The sequence below is a fragment of the Anas platyrhynchos genome, chromosome 1 (genome assembly GCF_047663525.1).
Source record: "Anas platyrhynchos isolate ZD024472 breed Pekin duck chromosome 1, IASCAAS_PekinDuck_T2T, whole genome shotgun sequence".
Taxonomy (NCBI): domain Eukaryota; kingdom Metazoa; phylum Chordata; class Aves; order Anseriformes; family Anatidae; genus Anas; species Anas platyrhynchos.
In genome coordinates this window covers 59489509-59510482 of record NC_092587.1, presented here as the reverse complement: position 1 = coordinate 59510482, position 20974 = coordinate 59489509, and the positions used below count along the sequence as shown (strand labels likewise).

The 20974-nt window shown below is 44.7% G+C and overlaps 1 protein-coding gene across 7 annotated transcripts in view; it reads right to left on the bottom strand.

Moving 5' to 3' along the window:
- The window catches only part of HIPK2 (homeodomain interacting protein kinase 2), a 133051-nt gene that overhangs the window by 28360 nt on the left and 83717 nt on the right, over positions 1-20974 (bottom strand). For 2 of the 7 annotated variants that reach the window (XM_027449084.3, XM_027449094.3), the window contains exons 3-9: positions 16158-16281; positions 13878-13997; positions 13007-13105; positions 11796-11980; positions 7900-8062; positions 5103-5322; positions 3182-3303 (exon numbers count right to left, since the gene is read on the bottom strand). In XM_027449084.3, the coding sequence (XP_027304885.1) occupies positions 3182-3303; positions 5103-5322; positions 7900-8062; positions 11796-11980; positions 13007-13105; positions 13878-13997; positions 16158-16281 (1033 nt within the window). The remainder of the gene's footprint in view (positions 1-3181; positions 3304-5102; positions 5323-7899; positions 8063-11795; positions 11981-13006; positions 13106-13877; positions 13998-16157; positions 16282-20974) is intronic. The other 5 variants (XM_027449088.3, XM_072038745.1, XM_027449109.3 and 2 more) reach the window with 3 other exon arrangements.

The following is a 20974-nucleotide window of genomic DNA, read 5'->3' as shown; positions in this document are numbered from 1 at the left end:
GCATTAGCCCTCATCTCCATCCTCACAAGAATCCTGTAATTTATCCTTCTAATCCCCCTCTGCCATCCTCTGTAAAAAAAAAATTGATTTTTTCCCAGTTCTGCTCCAAACTTTGACCATCTTGTAAACTATCCATGTTGCTAAGTTAGACAAAAAGGCTGCTGTGACGAGGCTTCTCTGCAACATCTAAAAAGAAAGGACTGTCACAGGGCTCCTGACAGCTCTGCATCGCAGACACTACAGCCACAGACTGACAGACTGGTGCTGGTCAGAGCAAGTAGGAGGAAACGGCAGAGAGGCAAAAGATCAGGGAGGAAAAAAGAAAGATTTTTTTTTTTTTTAATCCAGCTTTGATTTAGAAGTAGAGACTCAGTTACTGTTGTGCTCAGTCCCAAGGGACCACCTGGATTTACCTCCAGAGAAAAGTGCTTCCTCCCTTTTCAGCAAGAGAACTGAACATATCCAAACTCCTTCCCCTCCTGCAGAGCACAGATTTAGATTCAGTGCCAGGGTCCAGGCACAAATTCCTCACTTATTAGGTAAGGACCACTGAATCATTTAATCTGCAGATAAGACTTGTCTAGGCTGATCCACCAGCGCAGAGCGCGGTGCTAACACACGGGAGGCTTGTGCCTGCAGCCTCAATCTGCTCCCAGTTACTGCATTATTGTGAAATTGTGCCACCGTGGCCGAGTGCAGCGCTGGCCCCTGCTCTCCGGAGGTGGTACGGCCCCTGGTGCGACTGAGCTCCCGCTCCTGGTGTAAACAAGAACAACTAATGGAATAAATGTGTTTGTTCTGAAAGCTGGTGGCAGGACCTCCATGGGAAGAAGCATCGCTGGGAAGGAGTTAAAACGCAAGAAACGCAAGAATTCAGGGCACTGTTCAAGGACAGGGGACAGTTCTGGGTCACGTCATGGAAGCCTGCCAAAAAATTGTATGGCTTTGTCCCTTTTGAGATCTGAAGCTGCAGAGAGGTACTAGGAGAGACAGGATCAGTCCTCTTTCACTTGTCTGTGTGCATGCAGCATTTGGACAAACTTGCTTGGGAGGCTGGAAACAAACCCAGAGAAGTAACAAGTTACTTTCACCACCGTCTCAGCACCTCGCAGGCTGCTTGCTTTGTCTAACTCCACATCACAGGCTGCACACATGCAGCTGCCAGAGACAGAGCTCAACATCCATCACCGCCTCTGCCGTGGGTCCATCCAGCTGCTGGAACCCCTTCCTGTGCCCTGCCTCCAGGAGTGCCAGCCTCACACAAAACACACAGGGAGCGCTGGATGCCAGCTGCACTGGGATGCAGTAAAGCTTTGCCAGTATCTTCCTGAGGTGGGCGAGCAGAGCAACTCACGTCGGGTGGGCAGCAGAGGAGGGCCTGATGGCACCACACAGTGCTGGGGCGTGAGGAGTGGGTGGAAGGACAGAAGTGGGCTCTGGAGGCAGCAGGCTCTTTGCTGGGGACTGTCCCTCTCGTAGTTGGAGCAAATGCACAGGTCGGGCTGAACAGCGTTAGATAAGCAGCTGTGCATGAGAGGGATAGCTCTCAGCTGAGAGAGAGAAGCACAGCCATCCAGAGATCAGATGTGACTACAATGCATTACAAAGGAGCTGTGTTTTTCCATTCAGGAAACTGGAATTGGGTACAGATTTGTTTATCAGCCCAGCTGCTCAGCCCAAACCGAGCGAGGCCTGCGGACACCAGATGCCACCAGCATCAATCAGAGTGCCTTGCCATCAGAGCAGAAGCTAGTGTTTCTCATCGCTTGAGACAGACAGATATATCAACAGACAGACTGCCTCACTTCTAGTAAATGAAAAATAAAATCTATGTGAGCGAGGAGCATTTCTCAGAAACAGCTTAAATTCCATTGTCTAAGTGACAGTGCATAAAATGTCAATATAAAGTACCAGAGGGCAGCCCGAGAAACCAGAGTTCCTGTAACTGGGGCAGGGCAGTGATCCGTAGCAAAGCTTCTCCTGAGCACTCACTCCCAGACTGAGCAGTGACCCAAACAAGGCCACCTTGAGGAGAAAAAGGAACTGCAGGGCACAAGATCTTTCAGGATCCTGCTGTCTTCACCACGCTTCAGATCTGACCCTCCTCCTGTAACCATGCTGCAGAGCACACCAGACTCTTGCAGCCCTCAGGACAACTGCCTCTGAGGCCTTCCTTTCCCACCAAACAAGAGATGGTCCATGGAGGCTGTTATGACAGGCTTCAACTGAGGTAGATTCAATGTTTCAGCAGCCTTATGTCAAACAGACAGCCCTCTGACAAAGACTCTTTCCTTGGGAGCAGGCAGGGCATGTTAGCTAATGGAAATCATGGAGGCTGCAAGCTGGGTTCTGATGTGCCTTCGCTCAGTAAGTGCAGTTAGCAGCTGGTGAAGAATCACAATTGCACCAAGTCTTATCCTGGCAATCCAGCACGTGGACCTTGAAATCTGCTGGTACCTGACTGCATATGAACGAACATGCTAGTATTGATGGCAGCATGGGAGATCAACTAATCTTAATTAACTAAATGCATTTTTGACTTGTAGGTCATCTTTTCCAGGCCACACAACTCAATGCTAAATAGAAGTTGTTTTCATTTGTTTGTTTGTTTTTCTCCCAGAAACATGCCTGATATTGGCAGACCTACCATGGCACCAACCGAAAAGCAGTAAGTGCAGATGCACTGAAGGCAGCACAAGAAGTGATAAACTACTATTTTCTGAGGAGCTTGGGTTTCTTTTGAGAAAGTGTATGTGAACAGTGATACCTACTCCCATTTGGGTTTCTTCCTGGGCAGAACCATGCTTTTTGTGTGAGGGCAGTTTGGAGAATTGTGCCAACAGGTGCTGATGACAAGGGAGCTCGTTGGCTGTCAGGCCCTTGCCTCTGCAGACTACATCTCTCTCATAACTTTAAAAATAAAGGTACATTTCATAAAAGGCTGCATAACTGAAGCATGGGAGATGCTTTTCAGTGGCATACAATTCACCAACACAACTACTGGTCACAAAATGCCACTGAGACCACAAGTTGGGGATGAATGAGGGTTCCTACCGATTCTTCCTCAGCAAAGGCCTGACATGGTTTTCTCTGCCATCAGAAAAAGCTTCTCTCCTCAGCTTCCAAGAGCTAAATAACACAGAAGATACCCATTCTGCTTGGTGTCTTCAGAGCTCATTACCTGTGCGAGAAGTCCTGGCTGGATCTGCAGAGGCTGGGCCCCAGGAGCCTGAGTGACAATGGGAACGGCGTTCTCCATCCGAACGGAATACCCAGCATGCTTCGAAGGGGAGGCTTGTAACCCTGTTGCATGGACACAGAAAGTACAGCATTAGCCATCAACAGCATTGCTAGGAGTGGGAGTCTGGTTTTCAGAGGTGCCTAAAGGCACCCAATGATATCCATTTAAATCACAGTGTTTAGTCCCTCTGAAATACTGGTATTCTAGGAGTCCCACATATTCCACCCCAGTCCAAACATACCCATCAGATGCTAATAAACATAGTACATGCATGAAGGTACAGAAAAGACGTTTTCAAAGATATTAAGGGATTAATGTACTTCATATTTTTAGGTTATCTCAAATCCAGGGGAAACAACTCAATACAATGTGTACAACGAGAAAAGGAAAAGAGGGAAGAGAATGGTTTCTCTTACCTGACATTTTTCTGGTTTGACAACAGAAAATGGTCATTGCCAGCCAAAAAACATTGCTATGTGAGAATGTTCTCTTGTGACCAAAGTGGGACAGTGGGATGGGAATCCAGAACTGTGCACTAACTCAGTCTTGTCTGGGATGAGTGGTTTTCCCTTGCACGGCTTCCCAGGAGTAATATTGAGAAGACTCTTATTTGGCTGTGTTTGACCTAGTGCACCTCAACCTCCAACTGTTGCTGGCTTAGCTGTGCATTAGTCTAACTGAGCTGGGGAAAGCTCCCCACTCTACCACCTTAGTGCACAGCACAGCCCACGCTACCTTCTCTCTTTTAGAGCTTTCTCAAGACAGCAAGCTGAAGATGTTAGCTTACATGTTCTGGCAATACGTTTCTGAAGTCAAACCCCTGAGATGCATTTTAACTATGCAGAAGAGGTCTAACTAAACTCCCCCAGTTCAAAAGAGCTTTGATAATCTTGCAGAACATTTAACAAGTGCCTAGAGACAGATGTACAGAGAGGCTTGGAAAAATGAATAGCAAAATTTGCACCACATGAACCAAGGTCTATGTAGACCACTTCCTACAGATAGCTGGCTAGTTTTACAAAATTACTGCAGTGTGTAGCCAAGAGAAGGACAAGTGTCTACGACTGGTCATCAACCAACTTGTCCTACAGGCAGGGTCTGCACACTGGGAGTACAGAGGTGTGATACATCAGTTGACACTAGCTAGTGCTCTTAGTGAACATGCTATTACTCCTAAATCAAGGCAGCAACTCATCTCCAGAATTGCTCCTGTACAGTTATTGGAGTCACTGCCTGTGCATGTGTCTAGTCCAGACAGGAACATCAGGTATGCAAACCAAGGTTTTCAGTCTGGGAGTGGACAGCAGTACCTTCCACTGGTATACACAGGCAGAGCTGTGTGCAGCAGGGAAGCATCTGTCATGGGGGCAAGCCCTCATCCCTACCAGCACCATGCTCCGCATTGCATTAACTTCCTGAGTTTCCCTTTTAACACCTGGGTTAACAAGAAATTATAAAGCAGTTATTTATGCCCTAATGAATTGTTATTGTGGGGGAAACTTTTCAAGTTCACCAAGGTAAGGCAGAAGATCCATAAAATTTCTGTTCAGGGCAAAGGATGACAAATATTACAAGTTCTCCCTCACTCCCTACACCTCCCACTGGAGATACTAGCGCCTGCCCCATTGTTTTAGACCAGCCACCTCCAACCCATGAGGTGAAGGCAACATATGTTTGCAAAATCCTCTGCTGTTGCAGACATTTCACCCCATTGACATCCAAGTAGCCTGCAAAAACCTCAATGCTCAGTTTTTCTTCCATATGATCTGCACTAAGGAAGCTTGTTTCAAACACGAGCTAAATAAATGAGCAGTGGGGACAGGGCAGGAGGTGGCCAAGACCTGGTGAAGCTGTTACTTACCTTGGAAGCCTGGTGGGCAGACGATGAGAGCTTGCTGGAAGGGGTCGGGCCGGGCACAGATCTGCGCTGTTCCTGTCTGCAGGGGCATGCTCCGCTGGGCCACCGCAGCCATGGACGCCGCTGAGGGCTGGTAGAGTGCAGATTGGTAATTTAGTATGGAGACTTCGGGGTTGGCTAAGGAAATAGTGGCACTGGAGGAGGTGGGAGCCAGGTTGGTGGTCTAAAGGAATGATGGGAATTAAACAAAAACAAACAAAAAAATGAGGGAGATGGGAAAAAAGCAAAATCCAAAACTAAAATAAGAAAGTAAGATAAAGTAAAAAAAAAAAAACTAAATAAAAAAAAAAACAGCAAACTGAAAACAAACAAAGGGTGGAGCAGGACACTGAGGAGCACAGAGATGATGGCAGCAAGGGGGAAAGGAACATGGTTTACCCGAATAATAGCAGCTGTACCATGCCACGGGACCCATGGCTACACAGCACTGCTGTGGACTGCTCAGAAACAGCGTGTTCTCCAAAGCAGAGCTCTAGCCCCAGCCAGACCCCAACTGGCTCTGGTTTGCAGCACAAAGAAGATGGGTTCAGAAAATGCTACTACCCTCAGATCATGTTGTTCTCTCATCACACACACAGCTCTACAAGAAGCTCACACTGCTGAGGTAAAAGAAACTTGGCACCTCCGTTCCCTGCAAAGCCTCACCCTAAGAGGTGGATTACAGCCTTTCCTCTGCCTTGTATCTAAGCTGGTACATGCCCCTCAAATTACGTTTGAATCTGGAGGAATCAGAAGTATAACATTAGATAGCAATAATACTTTAAAAGTCCAAATTTTGCTTGGCTTGTCTTTAAAACCTCTCAGAGCAGGAACTCCAGCAGGGGATGTTGCACAGTCACAAATATCAGCACAATGTTCTGCAAAACATTTAGAAATCTCATGGTGACTTGTGTATTATTTGGACCGAGTCTGCAGCAGTTGCAGACAAACAACCCCTAAACAGCTTTGCCACTGCTCTATAAAAATATGCCCTTAGCATTCAGGTCTATGCAAATAGGATCTACCACAACAGAGCCCATCTTTCTCCTCCCTGCTACCCCTCCCATCCAAACACAGCAGCACCACTGCTGGCGACGGGTCAGACAACACTTATCTCTCAGTGAATGCATGAAGAAGACTGAGATGAAGCCTTGATCCCGGCTGTAGGAGGCAGCAGGCCCAGCACTAAGCACTGCCCTGTTTGCCGCTGGGCTGGGGAGGGGTACCCATGCTGCACAGCTACAAGAGACACTCTGGTGAAACGATTCTTCCTCCTCCTTCCCGCTCCGTGCAGAGACAGAGAAGTGTGATCTGTTCCCCTGTGCAACACGCCCAGCAGCAACCACAACAGCTCCCACACTGCTGATCTGAGGAGTCACAACTGGAAGGAGGCAAAACCCAGGGATCTTGCAGAGATGAGGATCACTGGGGAGCCAAGATGAGTGGTATGTTGAAAAGGATGGTAAAAGGCTTGGAGCTTGTTCAAATCAGAACGCCCTTCCTGGAAACATTTTTACTACTTCTTCCAGGAACACTGGAGATACCAGTTCTGCTCACAAAGCACATCCCTTATGAAAATTCAGATTACCACAGACCTCCCCAGCTCACAACCGGTCTGAACATCAAGTGAGCTGTGAGGAAATGAAAGCAAGTTCTGCATTTCCTACTAGCAACTGTGGTACAAATGGTGTCTCTGCCCTGCAGCTGGAGCCTAGCAGAACATGTAGCACGAATTTTTGTAGTCAGCATCTCAGAAACAGTCAAGAATGGGAACTAGTGTTTGTAACTAATACTCTTTCACACTGAACCATGACCTATCTCTGCGTGCATCTGCTTAATGAATTGCTCCAAAAGACCTTCTGTGATCACATGCATCGAGAACTGAGTCATGAAGTCTGGCTTTCCGAGTGACACAGGAACACCCTGACCATCCACACAGAATCCTTTAGTTCCTATGCTTTTGAAATGCCAAGCGCCATTTCCGCAATACCACCTGCAATCTCTAGAGTGAATCTCAAGCAGCCTGTTCCAGAAGGGCTTAAAGGATAGCTGCTGTTTCGTCAGCGTCAGTCTCCTAGAGTGCTGTCCCTGGAGAGTTTCCTTTTGCTGTTGTAATACAGCCCCGTGGTAAACAACTGAGCTTGCTAGTCATAGGAAACTTGTCAGCATGGCACTGCCCAACACTGGGGTATATAAAACTAATGCAGGAGTACAAAGTATGATTACAAAGCCAGAGCCCACCAGTGTGGTTTGCAGTGTGTTCTAACAGGGTGCCCGTGTCTGCTGTGGCACCTGGAGTGAAACCAATGAGAAAGAAGAATAAACATTACCCCTAAAATCTTCTTTCCTGTTGAGCTGTTACAGTGCCATGTCTGTTATAGAAGGGTTTAAATTCTTTTTACCTAATGCCAATTTGAAGGAGTGCTGTAAGATCACAAATACTTCTGCCTGATCCACTGCAGTCCTGCCTGCTTGCTGCATTAAGGAACTAATGAGCTTTTCCCCATAGCAACTTCCCAGGTAAGCAGGATTTATCACCCCCAACAACAACGTAAACAACGAGGGCAACGTTTCACAATCACACGAAAGGTCATGAAATTAATGTTTGCCTAAAGAAAAGAATGAGGAAGAGCTGAGGAAGGACAGTAGAAAAGTATCAGCTTTTTGCATGGGAAATGAGATGCTGCCTTTGTGTTGTGTCTTTTAGGCCCCAATTATGTAAGTGTTTCAAGCACTGGCTGCTACTGACCGATGCTCTTACCTGGTTGTGCACTGTGTTCAGCTGGTTGTTAAAAGTCATGGTCAAGTTGGTGGATGTGCTTGGGGCTACGTGGGTGATGAATGGCGTCTTGCTCTGGTTCACGGTGTCATACATATTCACCCGCCGCTTGCAGATCTCCATGTTCTGGAAGCAGGACTTGACACTGTGCGAGGAGAAGGCAGAAAATCAGCCAACCAACCAACCAACAAGCAGAGGCAACAGCTCACCACAGCAGCCCTGGGTTAGGTCTCAATGGCAGGCTTAGCACTTTCTAGGCTTGTAAGCACTTTGCTGTTTTATGCAGGTCTCTTTACCAGTGAGAGTCAGACTAACCCTGCCTGCACTGAAGAGGGCCAAATGGGTGTCAGGATGAGAGCGGCTGCTTGGGGACTCCTGAGTGCCCTCATGGGACTGAGCATAAATCACAGAAAGGAAGCAAATCTGTCAGTCTTCGGACATCAGGAGGAAAAAAAAAAACAGCTAGTTTGAAAGAGTGAAAGAGACTGAAGCAAGCGAGCGAGACACTGCCTTTATTCTGATCTGCTTGAGGCTGAGAGGAAAAGACAACTAATGCTTCCTGTTCGGGTGTATGCCTAAAGGCAGCCTAAAGTCTTTTGCAAGGAAGAATTTGACTGTTCTTGGTCACTGGGACCCCTGAAAAATCTTACTTGTTCCTTTTAAAAAGTAGCTCCTGATGGCTCAGTCCAGATGAGCGGAAAAAACATTGCCCCTGTCTGGCTAAACACTTCCGCAGATGCTTATCTTAAAACACACAAGCTGTCCTCTTGTAGTGAATGGGACGATTCATATGCCAAAAGGTTATGCCAAAACCAGATTCATCAACACCCTAAGGGAATCAGGCTCTGAGGTTATCTTGAACTGAGAATCAGATCTCTAGGGAGAAAGATTACAGCCTCTTTCTTTATACAGACCTCACTTGAAATGTTACTGGTACAGCAACAGAAATTTTGAGAAACATCTTATTTGGTGTCCTCAATAAAGCAGATGAAATACTCTCTGCATTGCTAGAGCACTCTAGGTGTCTGGTACATGAAACTGTCAATACTTCACTTTTATAATTGCCATACCAAGACACACAGGGGTTTAAGAGATAACAATACAGTCGTCTTGAGCAAAACTGTATTTTTAATAAAATCTAATTTTTCTAAGGCCTACAAGCCTATGCATGATTTCCACAACTCTTTCACAATATTTGTGTTTATTATAAATGTGTCCTCAGAGTCTGAAATACAACTTAAAAAAAAAATAGAAAGGGATTTATTTCATTTCCACTATTCCAATCAATAAAAATATAAAATACAAGCTGTGAAAATCAGTTGTAGCTGTAAAAATTCGGCCATATGCATAACCTCCTTTGTAATGATCTAAGTTGTTAAAGGCAGGGCAAGTAAAGACAACTTCATGTCACGTACTTCTTAAGGAAAAAAAAAAGTCCCTTCAAAAGGAACAAACTCATATGATTGCTAGGATTGGTCAGGAAGAAGACCTGGATCTTTTTATCCCTGTCTCATCTCTTACTCACATGATCATCTTTCCTCTCTTACAGGTAATTTCTTGATTACTGTATCTGTTCCATAACCACTTCCAGACAAGGGAGACTCGACACTGTGCATAGCTGCTCATTATCTGCACTCTTTTAAAGAACTATGAAATACCTGTAAGTTGCAGAACATTTAGAGAAGTCAAACACTTTTATCAAAGGAAGGTAGAAGACTATTCGATTGACTTTTCCTAGTCAAGTATGAATGTAACTCCCCCTCCAAAAAGCAGAAACCACTGAAAAGAGTACATCTTCTGTACATGGCAAATTGCATGTTACCAAAAGCTTTTATGTAAAACTGTATAATCTCTGCTAATTGATACTGTATTCTGTGTCTCAAAAAAAAAAAAAAAAAAAAGGTAAAAAAGAAAGGCACAGAGCAAAACAGGACAGAAAGTACCCCCAAAATTAAGAGCCACACAGTCAAATATGTTTGACAGGGAGCTAAACTCTCTTTCCTGCTTGCTTGGAAGTAAGCAGAACAGCCCCTTATGGGCTGCTCAAACTTACAGCCTCTCTGAAGTGTGCCACAACAGTGATTCCTTCCAGAAGCTACATCTTCCATATATTTTCACTTTCTTTGCTGCCTGATTTACTTTCAAGAGAGATTACAAGTCCCTGCACCTCTTGAGGCTTTGAAGTTTCTATTCTCAAAACCACAGGCAATCACAGACAAAATTTCCATCACCCTGCCACGCTGGTTACAGCTTATTGCTCCCTTTGCCAATCACCATTTCCAGCATGGAGGGGCTATGCGGGGTTATGCACCCGGCTGGAGCATTTCATATTCAGAGACCCGATGCTGAATTTTTTATTCAGATAAAATTCTCACTGATATTGGTCCCAATGACATTTTTAGCATTTCTGGGGCTTTGCCCGAGCAGCCATGAGTGAGAACCTCAAAACTGAAGACCTGCCTGTGGTGTTAGCAGAAAGATTTCTAAGGGCAATGTATTATGCCACAAATCTCTCCTTCTTACACAGTCAGCTCTTGCAAATGAGAAGACTTTTGTATATGATACTAATGCTGTTAGAAAAGACTGTCATTTTTAATGTTTTTATATGAAATTCACTTTTTCTCTGTTTAGCACAACAAACCTCCTGCCTTGTTTTCATTACCTTTATCACTTCGTATCTACTTATAAATAATAACACTCAGAGATGTTTAAGCAGGGTAAAACTGGGTCTACGCAGATCATGAACCCACTGCCTTCTGGTACACAGCTGCTCTTATCTCGTGAAAAAAGCAGCTACCTCTCCTTCACAGAGAGAAAAATACCTTAAATGAGCTTGAAGTACTGCAGGTACATACGAGCACAGATATGGGCAGGAGAGCTGATGCACTGTAACTTTTCGTTCCGCAGTATGCACACAAACATCTTCTAAAGCATTTAAGCAGCCCTCATTACTCTTGTACCCAAGCTCTTCATGGCCTTTAAGCACCCACGCACCTAGCACCCAGTGAAGCATGGTGCTGTGCCGGTAACTGAAGGGACAGCCTCTAAAACCACTTTGAACTGCAAGGAGCTGTAAGAGCAGGATGTTCAAAGGTAGGTGTTTTGAGTGCTTTGGAAAACTCCTACTATGTGCCTGTCTTTTGCACCTTGAAAATCTGGCCCTATGTGAATTTCTCAGGGGATGAGTGTGATGTGCTGGGTGCAGGTTTCCAGCATTTTAGGCTGCTACACTTCCTGACACAGCATTAGGAGAAGGAACAGTAAGGCTTGAAGGCATGATGCTTCTTCACATCTCCATCAGGGAGTGGAGTCCACCTCCCATCACACAAATGCTGCAGCTGAGGTCAGAGCAGTGTGTTTAAAGTTTCACAGGTCAATAACAACAAATCCAAAACATCAACTTTTTTTCCTGCTGTCTGTTCCCAAAAACCAGACTGCTGCAGAAAAAGCTCTTCCCTTAAATGGCAAACAGCCCCAGATTGACCCCTGCGAGATGGGAAGGTTCTGGGAGGAAGGGTCGGCTCCCACTGCAGATAAGGTTGATTACTGCACTAACAATCAGGGCTATATTACTTGGAGATATACTGATACATTCAGCACTAATTGCATAATTTCTTCTGCATTTTAATGCAAACATATGTAATTATTGAATATTTACATAATGAATGTAGTACACTCTGCTGTGTTTTAAATGCCAAGCACCTACAACACAATTCTTACAACCTTAGATTTGGCAATCATCTTTTTCTCTTGACCAGAAAAAGATTAAAACTCAGGGTTTAATTTTTTTAAAAATATCCCTCAGATACATTTGGTCTCAGTAACAACCAATTCTTTACCCCTCAGTTCAAAACCCAAGGGAAATGAAAGTCACATACTGTGTGCTGTGAGGGAAATCAAGCAAGTGTGTCATGGTGACAAAAGGATGGTTCAGAGTTTCAATCGGTGTTATTCTCTTATCGGCATCTATCGTCAACATCTTCTTTAACAGATCTATAAACTCCCGTCGGTCTGCCTTTTCCACCAACATATCGCTTCCTTCCAAATCCGTTGTCATATTCACCTAAAAGAGAAAGGACAAGGATGAGCACCAAGGGGAAAAAACAGATGGCCAGGTCCTCAGCAAACTGTGTTTACTTCTCATTGGAGCACAAGCCCTGTGCGCCTCTCCATATCTGCAGAAGGAGTTGCTGAAGTCGCACGGCAGACTCCGGGGTGGCTAGTCACGCTGTCATCTGGCTTGTGCATGTCAGATCTCCAGACAGACTGTTAAGTGTTCAGCTGGCTTGGGTCAATGGCTAATGAAACACTTAGTCACCCTCCACTGAAGATGAACAGCTTCCATGTGGTAGCAGGCAAGCTCTGGCCATCAGTATATTTGTCATATAAAGGACCGTGCTATCAGATATTTTACTATGTGTACTGTGAGCAAAGTATATACATGTATAAAATAAATAAAAATTGGCAGTAAGTTTATGGGAAATATTCCATTCAGGTATCATTAAAAAAAAAATTATGCTAATGTAGTCTCTCCTGGTTTCATTCCTCAATTTCTGTATATTTGCTTGTGAATGCTGCAGTGTCTAGCCTTTGATAGCACCAACTCCAGACATACAGTCGCAGGAGTGGTTATGCTGGAATTAACTTTCACAACCACATGGAACTGACGCAGTGAATTAGTACTCCTCATTCCCCAAAACAGTCACACTTCACAGAGCTCTGTTACAGTCAGGGTATTTCCAACGTCACTGTTTTACAAATGGAAATATTAAAGAACAGAGGAGTGAAGTGATTTGCCAGCAGTCACATGGAGGGGCAGCGGAGAGACTAGAGAAAACACAGGACTTTGACACTCAGACATGTGACTTAGCCATTTTCCAAGGCTGCTTTACTACAGCACAGTGAAGACATGTGCCCCTGTGCATGTGTCCCCTTACAAAATAGTACATAATGAGACAATTTGGTAGGCATAATCTTTTTTTTTTTTTTTTCCCCTCAAATTGAGGAATGGGATACAAGCAGAAAACATGTAGTTCCTCTTTTCTGGTGTTGTCCAAAAGCATGCAAAATGATCTTGCTTGTTACTCACCAATGCTCTTACCTGTGCCATATCATCCAAACAGTTGAAAATATACTTCCTTGCTTCCTTCGACTTAATCCCCGTCTCTGCCTCATGATCATCTGGTGTCTGCTCAAAACAGGAGAAAGGCGTTGACCAGAACTGCCCAGCAATCAGCTATGAATTATGTGCTACTTCCAGCTCATGCCTCACCCTGCCCTCACTAGAGACCACTACGTGCCTCTTGCCTGAGCACATAACATCTACACTTTCTCCACTGTGATTACATGACACATTTTGTGTCATTTGGAGATTTCTCTTCTCTTTTTCACTTCAGAGGATCCTCCTCCAAAGGAGGACCATCTCCCAGATAAGGTTGGTGTCCCAAAGGTTTTCTACACCCTGCCCCAGTGTGAAGCTCAGCATCTCATCCTTACAGCCAGAAGCCCACTGCTTCTCTCCTTAGGGAGTGAATACAGCAAACACGCTGGTACAAGAGATTCAAGGCCCACTTGCATTACAAGTAGATACGACTATCAGAAATAAAATGCTTTCTGTTTTCTTCTTCCTTCTTTTTTCTTCCTTTTTTTCCTCAATGCAGTAGATATTAGAGCGAAGTCTGCCCAGGGCATGTTTCATTTAAATTACACATTAATTCACTGAGTACTTCGAGGGACATTTCCAGGTGAACTCTGGACTTAAATTTCCCACAAATCTGTGCCAAACAGGTGAGCTAAGGGCTGCAGACTTCTGTGATGGCAATTTTACCTCGGGCCATACCCACCCCAGTGTCTGCGGTGTATCACAAAAAGCGTACACCTAGGCTCTGAGGTGACCCGGTTGTCTCCTCACTTCCAACCAACAAATGCAAGGTAAAAGAAACAAGGGAACATCTTCCTACCTTCAGCCTCCACAAAGGATACGGTGAGTCTGTATCCCTGTTGAAAAACCTTGTAGTCTTTGTCCCTGCACTTAACAAATACTCTGCTGGTAAGCCCTGTGTCTGTGAGATATAGCGAATCTGTAAGAGAAGGATGAGAGGTCACTGTTCATCCTGTGAAGATCTCTGGAGGTCTTCCTTGAAGGAGGGCAGGAGGCATTTAAAACAATGGAACAAAGAAAGAAAGAGAAAACGTAGTGCACAGTTAGACTTCACCAAAAAAAATTAAAAAAATAAAACAACCCACACTGAAAGGAATGACAGGAAAGAGAATTCCCGTACGGCATTCCTCCATTTATTATTTGCATCTATGGAAACTTACCCTTGCGTTATGCTGCCACAAAATCTGCGGATGAAGGAAAGTCCCTAGGTTTTAGAGGTCAGAGGGGAAGACCAACACAGAGATTTCAGTGGTAAGTTTCACTGATTTGCACCTTTTTATGTCACACTCTCCTCTCCGGGAGGTAATTTCAATAATTTGATATTTGCGCTCTAACTTTTGCTGTTTTTATCCCCAGCTGAGCACACAGCCTTTCCTAGCAGTAGTTTGAAGTTCAAACCAGAAAACTATGAAGTGACTATCTTTGAACTTAGATGAAATATACACTCAAACACATTGACACCCTCATGGTGTGTAAAGTACTTCATCTCCATCGCCTACATGACTTCATTTGCTATTTGGGTTACTTCCATGATTATGACCTCGCTGGCATTCGGACAGCTATAAGATGCTACACATGTGTTTCCAGAATCCCAGACTTAAATTTATTTATTCAAAGGAGAGAGGGTATGTGATTACATAATTAAAGACTGATATAACACACGCCTGGGGTGGCACATGAAACCTGAACTTTGGCATTTCCTGACTTCTGAATATTTCGCACTGCAAAATTACTGCAGACTCTGCAAAACGCATAAAATGTTCATCTACTCTAGAAATCCTACGGAAAAAAATGAAAATGTTTCTGAGAGAAGAGACAGAGAAGAGTAAAAAACCAACCAAACAAACACAAAATAGAGGCATAAAAAGCAGTTGTGGTTCCAATGTCTTCCAAACACTCACGACCCTGGCCCATTGAGTCTGACTTGCTTGGCTCTGCAGCTCCTTACGTCCATGAGAGCTCAAACACCTGAGAAGCAGCAGAAGCCTTCCTGCAGCCCAGAATGAGAGCTGCAAGGCAGCACACGCTGCAGTGAGGGGCCAGGCTTAGCTCCTGCCCCTTCCCAGCTCCCCAGGAGCCTTCACGGCACTTCAGCAGAGGAAACTTTGCACTGCTCAGTTAAGCTGGGCAGGTACATATGGTGATTTCTTTTTCAGCTGTGTGTTTTACGACTTTTTGGCAGGGGGCGGGGGGAGGAGAAAGAAATCTGCTCTTCATGCTTGGTATGTGATTTTCAAACGCTTCGAAGTTTTTCAGCTACATCTGATTTCCTTTGGAATCACTAATGGCCCATCTCTTCACTGCGGGATATTTCCCCTGCCAAATACCACATTTAAAACTCAGGCTAAAAAATACTGTTTGTGAAAGATGAGTCAAAGAAACATTTTCATATGCAAAAAAGTTATTTACTTATTACCCTCTTTTTTTTTTTTTTTTTCCTAAAAGTAAAAAGACCCTTTTCAGGCCGCATTTGCAGAAAGCTAAGATCATCTGGAAGAAGACTATCAGAATGGAAATTGTTCTGCAGCCCTGACTCTAGAAGCCGCTGTGCTATCTGTTTTAGGAGTACAAAGGAAGCATAAAAGCCTATAGGGAGAGAACCACGACAGCTTATATTAACTAGAAACCTACACCACTGTGAACGTTCTCTTTCTTGTCATTGCTTTTAATATACACCCTTATAAAAGGGATTATGAAATGCAGTGGAGTTCATGCAGTTTCTTCTAACAAATAAACCTTTATTTAATACTTGCTGTTACAGTAGAGAAAGGGTGCCTGCTCTGTTCAATGATTAGAGACATGTACAGAGCTCTCTAGCCAACGGGAACGTTTACTCTTGATTGAGAATTCACTTAGGCAGTCAGTTCTTAATAGTCAGCATGCTGAATAGCACACTGGCTACCTAGAGTACTCCGGCTGGATAATGGAAAAGTTGACTCAGGAGGGTAAGAATCGCATGCAAATATCTCCTGTTAGCAAAACGGGAAAAGTTGGCATCTGTTCACTGTGAAAAAAAGGGGGAAAAAAAGCCACAAACATTTTAGCTCTTATCAATAGCCAGGGCGACATCAATACCAACCTGATCGTACTCTGAAGCTCCTGGGTACAAAGGCCAGCCCAAGAACAGCTCTGCAATGACACATCCCAATGACCACATATCGATTGCTTCACAAAATGGTAAACCAAGGATGATTTCAGGGGCTCTGCAAAGGAATAGGTTAGAAAACATTAGCCACCAGCACAGATCCACTCACACTCGAGATGCTGCTTGCTGTCAACAAGTGTTCCTGCTCCTACTGCAGAGCTCCACTGCCTGCTGGCAAAGTACCTGCCGACCAAGTATGAGATGGTGAATATTTATCTTTGCCTAAGAGTCCTTTGGCACCATTTAGTCAAGAGAGAGCCCTGCTGAGGCCTTACGCTTCACAGCAGTTTACAAAGGGGAGAGCTGCCTTTATTTTCCTTCAATGGGAGGGAAGACGAGGCACCAACAAGGACGTCACACGTTCCAGGCCGCTCAGCTGAGATCCCCCCTGGAGGCTCCCAGGCCCAGCTCGCTGAGGAACCACGCTGCCTCTGCTACAAAACATCCTCCATTCACCGCGCTCGGAGGGCTTCACAAACAGCCAGACATTAAATAATCATTACAGGACTGGTATAAAAGGATTACTGACTTTTTAAACAAATGGATGCAAGCATAAAACAGAGAAATAACCTAATTAGATCTATTAGATCTAAGTCTGTTCCTCGGGAGGAAGTAGCCAAGAAGCCTTTGCTTTCCAATCTGTCCCAGACACCTGATTAAATTTCCTCTTCTCTTTCAGCTGAAACGGGCAAAAAGCGGCGGCAGTCCTGCCACGTAGTTACTGCCTGCTTCAGAAGATGGCCACCGAAACACCTCTGCTCAGCGGGTCTCTGTGTTAGCCGGCCCAGCTGGGGAAACAGAGGAGGTAAAAGCTTTAGCTCCCTCTCTCCATGAGAATGAGGCCGCAGCAGACATCGCAGCCATCATGTTGTACCACTGCAGTCTCTTAGCTCAGACTTCCCCAAGTCATTTTTCTTTCTTTCTTTCCCCACCTCGGCCCAGATTTCCGCACGCAGTTCAGTGCTATCATTCCTTTTTTTTTTTTTTACACAGGGACCGCCTAAGACTTCTCTCCTGCTCTTCTTGCAGATCTTGCAACGGTGTCTTTTAAAGCCTCACCTCCCGGAGTCAGGTGATGCACAACAGAAAGGAAAACGTAACTTTCCCATCCTCCTCTAACTATTGAAAAAAAAAAAAAAAAAGAAGACAGATAAGAGAAAGAAACACACATTGCTTGAAAACTTTCATCATTTTAAAAATAGCCTTAGGATTTCTTGGGCCCTGATGCATATTTGGGGAATGTCTGAGGTTGACTACTGAGCAAATCAAGTGCCACCATCCATGGTTCCCAGTTTCCCATCTGTCATCAGGATAAGATCTGACACCAGTGAGATCATACTAAGGATTACCGATTGCAGTGGAAAATATTATGTTTTAATCATGCTATTACACAGTCATGTGAAGACAAGTCTTTAGCTAAGAAACCAAGCAAAACGGTATTTTTTTTCCAAAGAAACAAGCAAAGGCCATGTAACAAGAATCCATGCCTTATCTTCAGTACACAAACTTCTCCATTTTGGGGCTGACCTGTAATGATAAAAGCCCCAAACTATTTGTTCTCAAACTAGCAACATGGAATGTTAGAATTAAGGGAATTTCTAGGATTTTTAGGCTAGTCTGCTTTGTGCCATTCCCAAAACAAACACAGAAAAACAACAACCACGTGACAGCAACTTAAGAAGCAGCTACCTTTAGCCCTTCTAATTTCAGCTTTGATTGCTGTTTTCATATCCCACTGCTCGTTAGCCCGTCATGAGAAACTTTATTCTAACACCAATCTCTGCTTAGGAACAAGGGGTTAATTTTCCTCCTTTCCTTCCTATTCCGTCATCCCTGCACACTAGTCGACACCTAGACAAAATGCGGAGAGAAAAAGACAGCTATGGTGACCTGAATCTCATTACTATGTAAATCCTGCATTCAAAGCCATCTGCCTCTCCCTGTCTGCCTTCCACATTGTGAACGAAATGTCCCTGGTCACTAATGAGAGCTCAGCCTCGCGTTGCCTGAACTTCAGATCCCTCCCACTAACTCAAGTGGAGGGAGCGGAGGGGTGGACTAGCGGTGGGATATTCCCAACGTGATATTGTCTAGAAACCTCCCTGTTCATAAAAAAAAACACTCGCACTGCTGTCATACGCAGCACACACTTCCTCCCCTCTCTCCCCACACTTATGCTGCCAACACCTCCAGACCCCTGCGAGAAGGGATGACCTAGAATTTGAGATTCCAAAATTCCTCGTTTTTTATTGCGAGTCTTCAGCTGTCCAGTCGGTTTTCCATAAAGCTCCAGCTTCTGCAATGAGATGTGAATTTCTTTTTCACATAACAAAGTTTTGCATCTCCACTGTTGGGAAGTAAAACACAATGCCAGCACCCATGCCATTTCATCCATACCATTCAGACACATAAAAGGCAACTTAAGAGAATGCCATTCATTATATTAAACCAGACCTATCATTGTGGAGAGGGGAGGCGGTGATGTATTTTTACTTTATTTTCTCTGTTTGAAAGCTGGTATTTGTAGTACTCTATCAAGCCTAAACATTACTTTCAATCAAAGCCCAAACAGAAGAATACCGGCGACAAATTTGGAACAGTGGTGAGAACCCCTGTGTGAGCAGGGCCAGACCTAAATGCCGTGGGGCCGTGCGTACACCGATGCCAGCGTTTGTGTCATGGCTCTCTCACAGCCCTGCCTTCGTTTCCTCACTGCAACTCTTCCACAGAGAGGGAGCAGCCCGAAGACAAAAGACCTTGTTAAGTTAATTAACCAGTCATTAGGACATCAAGAGAAGGACAGGTATCGTGCACCAAGCGGGCTTCCTGACTTTCCACTAGCAGACACCTCCCATTTGTCATGCATAAGGGAGAGCTGGAGTCACCCCAAAGAGAGCAATGTCTGTCTGTCCGTCTGCCCGGCAGTGGCTGCTGGCACTCTCTGCTGACAACCAATGCCAACCCTGTGGTGGAGATGCTACAGGTCCTGCACAGGAACAGCTCGCCCCCTCACAAAATCTCCTCCAAACCTCTAGCAGGTGGAGATTGGTTTGCACGCAGAGATCCTTCTGTATATTCACCTTTATCAGACACACGGAACTCCTCCCTTTCTTAGCAAAAGCACATGCCAGCTTTTTCAGGCAAGGTGAGATCTTGGCTTCAATCACACATCGTGGCACGGAGTTCCAGAGACAACTTTTTGCTTTAATTAACATCTCAAGTCTGTTGTTTAAAGCCTGATTTTCCTTTATCAGCTTTAAATTTGTCACCTCTCGCTTCATGCTCACATGAATTGGCCTAAAGGTGAAAACCTAAGATCTTGAATCATCTTTCATTTTAGCACAAAGTATTTTTATCTCTCTGCTTTGTTCTCCCTTGCTTGTCTTCTTTCTGAATGAAGCAGCTTCTGGCTTCTTAGCTTTCCATCCCGTGGATGTTTCAGTCCCCTTCCCCTGACTCTACAGCTCCTCTTCCTGACATGACTGCCTGGAGACAGGCTGAGCAGATCTATAAACAGTCTTAAACGCAAGGATATTCCCCAGACTTATTTTATGCTATTTGCAGAATGCTTTGGCATTCCAGTCTTCCCTGAACCTAGTATTTTGTTTGCTTTTTGGAGTGATGCTAGGCATTTCAGCAGATGTTTTATCTGGGAGATCCTCTGAGATGCACAGCCCTTTCTCCAAGGGAGCTACAGTTAATTTAAGATGTAGAATTATGTAGAAATAGTTCAGTTTTCCTCTTCAAATGCTTACTGCCTTTCAATGCTGCGCTGGTCTGGAATAAAGTTGTTTGTAACCCAGATCAAATCCCTTAAATGTTCCTGCAGCATAACTTAAACAGTTCTGTGGTATCTGCACACTTGGGCACTTCACTGCTGGCCCACCATTTTTTACACATAATTAATATATTAAGTAACTCTGTCCTAAAATGCATGTGCAGGCCGTTCCACAACTGACCCTTTTATTCCTAAAAGCACTCAGATTTAGCTCAGCTGCCCTAAGAATGTTGTAATTTTCTTTTCCAAGGGGAAAGAAAACATTTTCATGTCTTAGGCAGTTGTTATGTGGGATTTCTCCATTCTGCAGCTGGTAACACTATATAACAGGGTAAAATACTCTATTAAAGCGTGCACATCACAGTATTGTAATTACAAACCCAAATTCACGTGGCGGCAGGTTCTCCCAGAACAGCAATGTGTGGTTTACTCTGTCTTCAACAAATCTCTTCATGGCTGCCCAGTGAAGTGTTTTCCATCCCAATAATACTGCTTGTTTTAAACACAAACTCACCGAACCTTTCAATTTTGGCGGTGACCTCGTTTCAGCCCATGCAAAGGCAGCTCGCTGCCAGATACCTTGGTACGTGCCGGCTGTGCATCTGCAGTGCCCTCAGCACAGTAATTCCAGCCTCCAGCACAAGGCACGCAGAGGGAAACCAGGAAACTTCACCCTCCTGTCCTTCCTTTGCCATGAGCTGCCTTTGATGTCTCTCAACCAAATGCACTGTTCAACAACCTGGTCTACAGCTCATGCACATCTCACAGTGTTTCCTGATGCTCAGACCTCCTGTGTTTCTGTTTGCACCCATTGCCTCTTGTCCTGTCACTGGGCACCATGTAAAAGGGTTTGGCTCCGTGCACTTTGTGCCCTCTCTTCAGCAGGGTTCCTCCCACACACCTCCAAGGGAGAAGCAGCCAGCCCATCCCCAATTCCCACATCTCCTGTCCCTTTCCCAGACAATAGCACTGC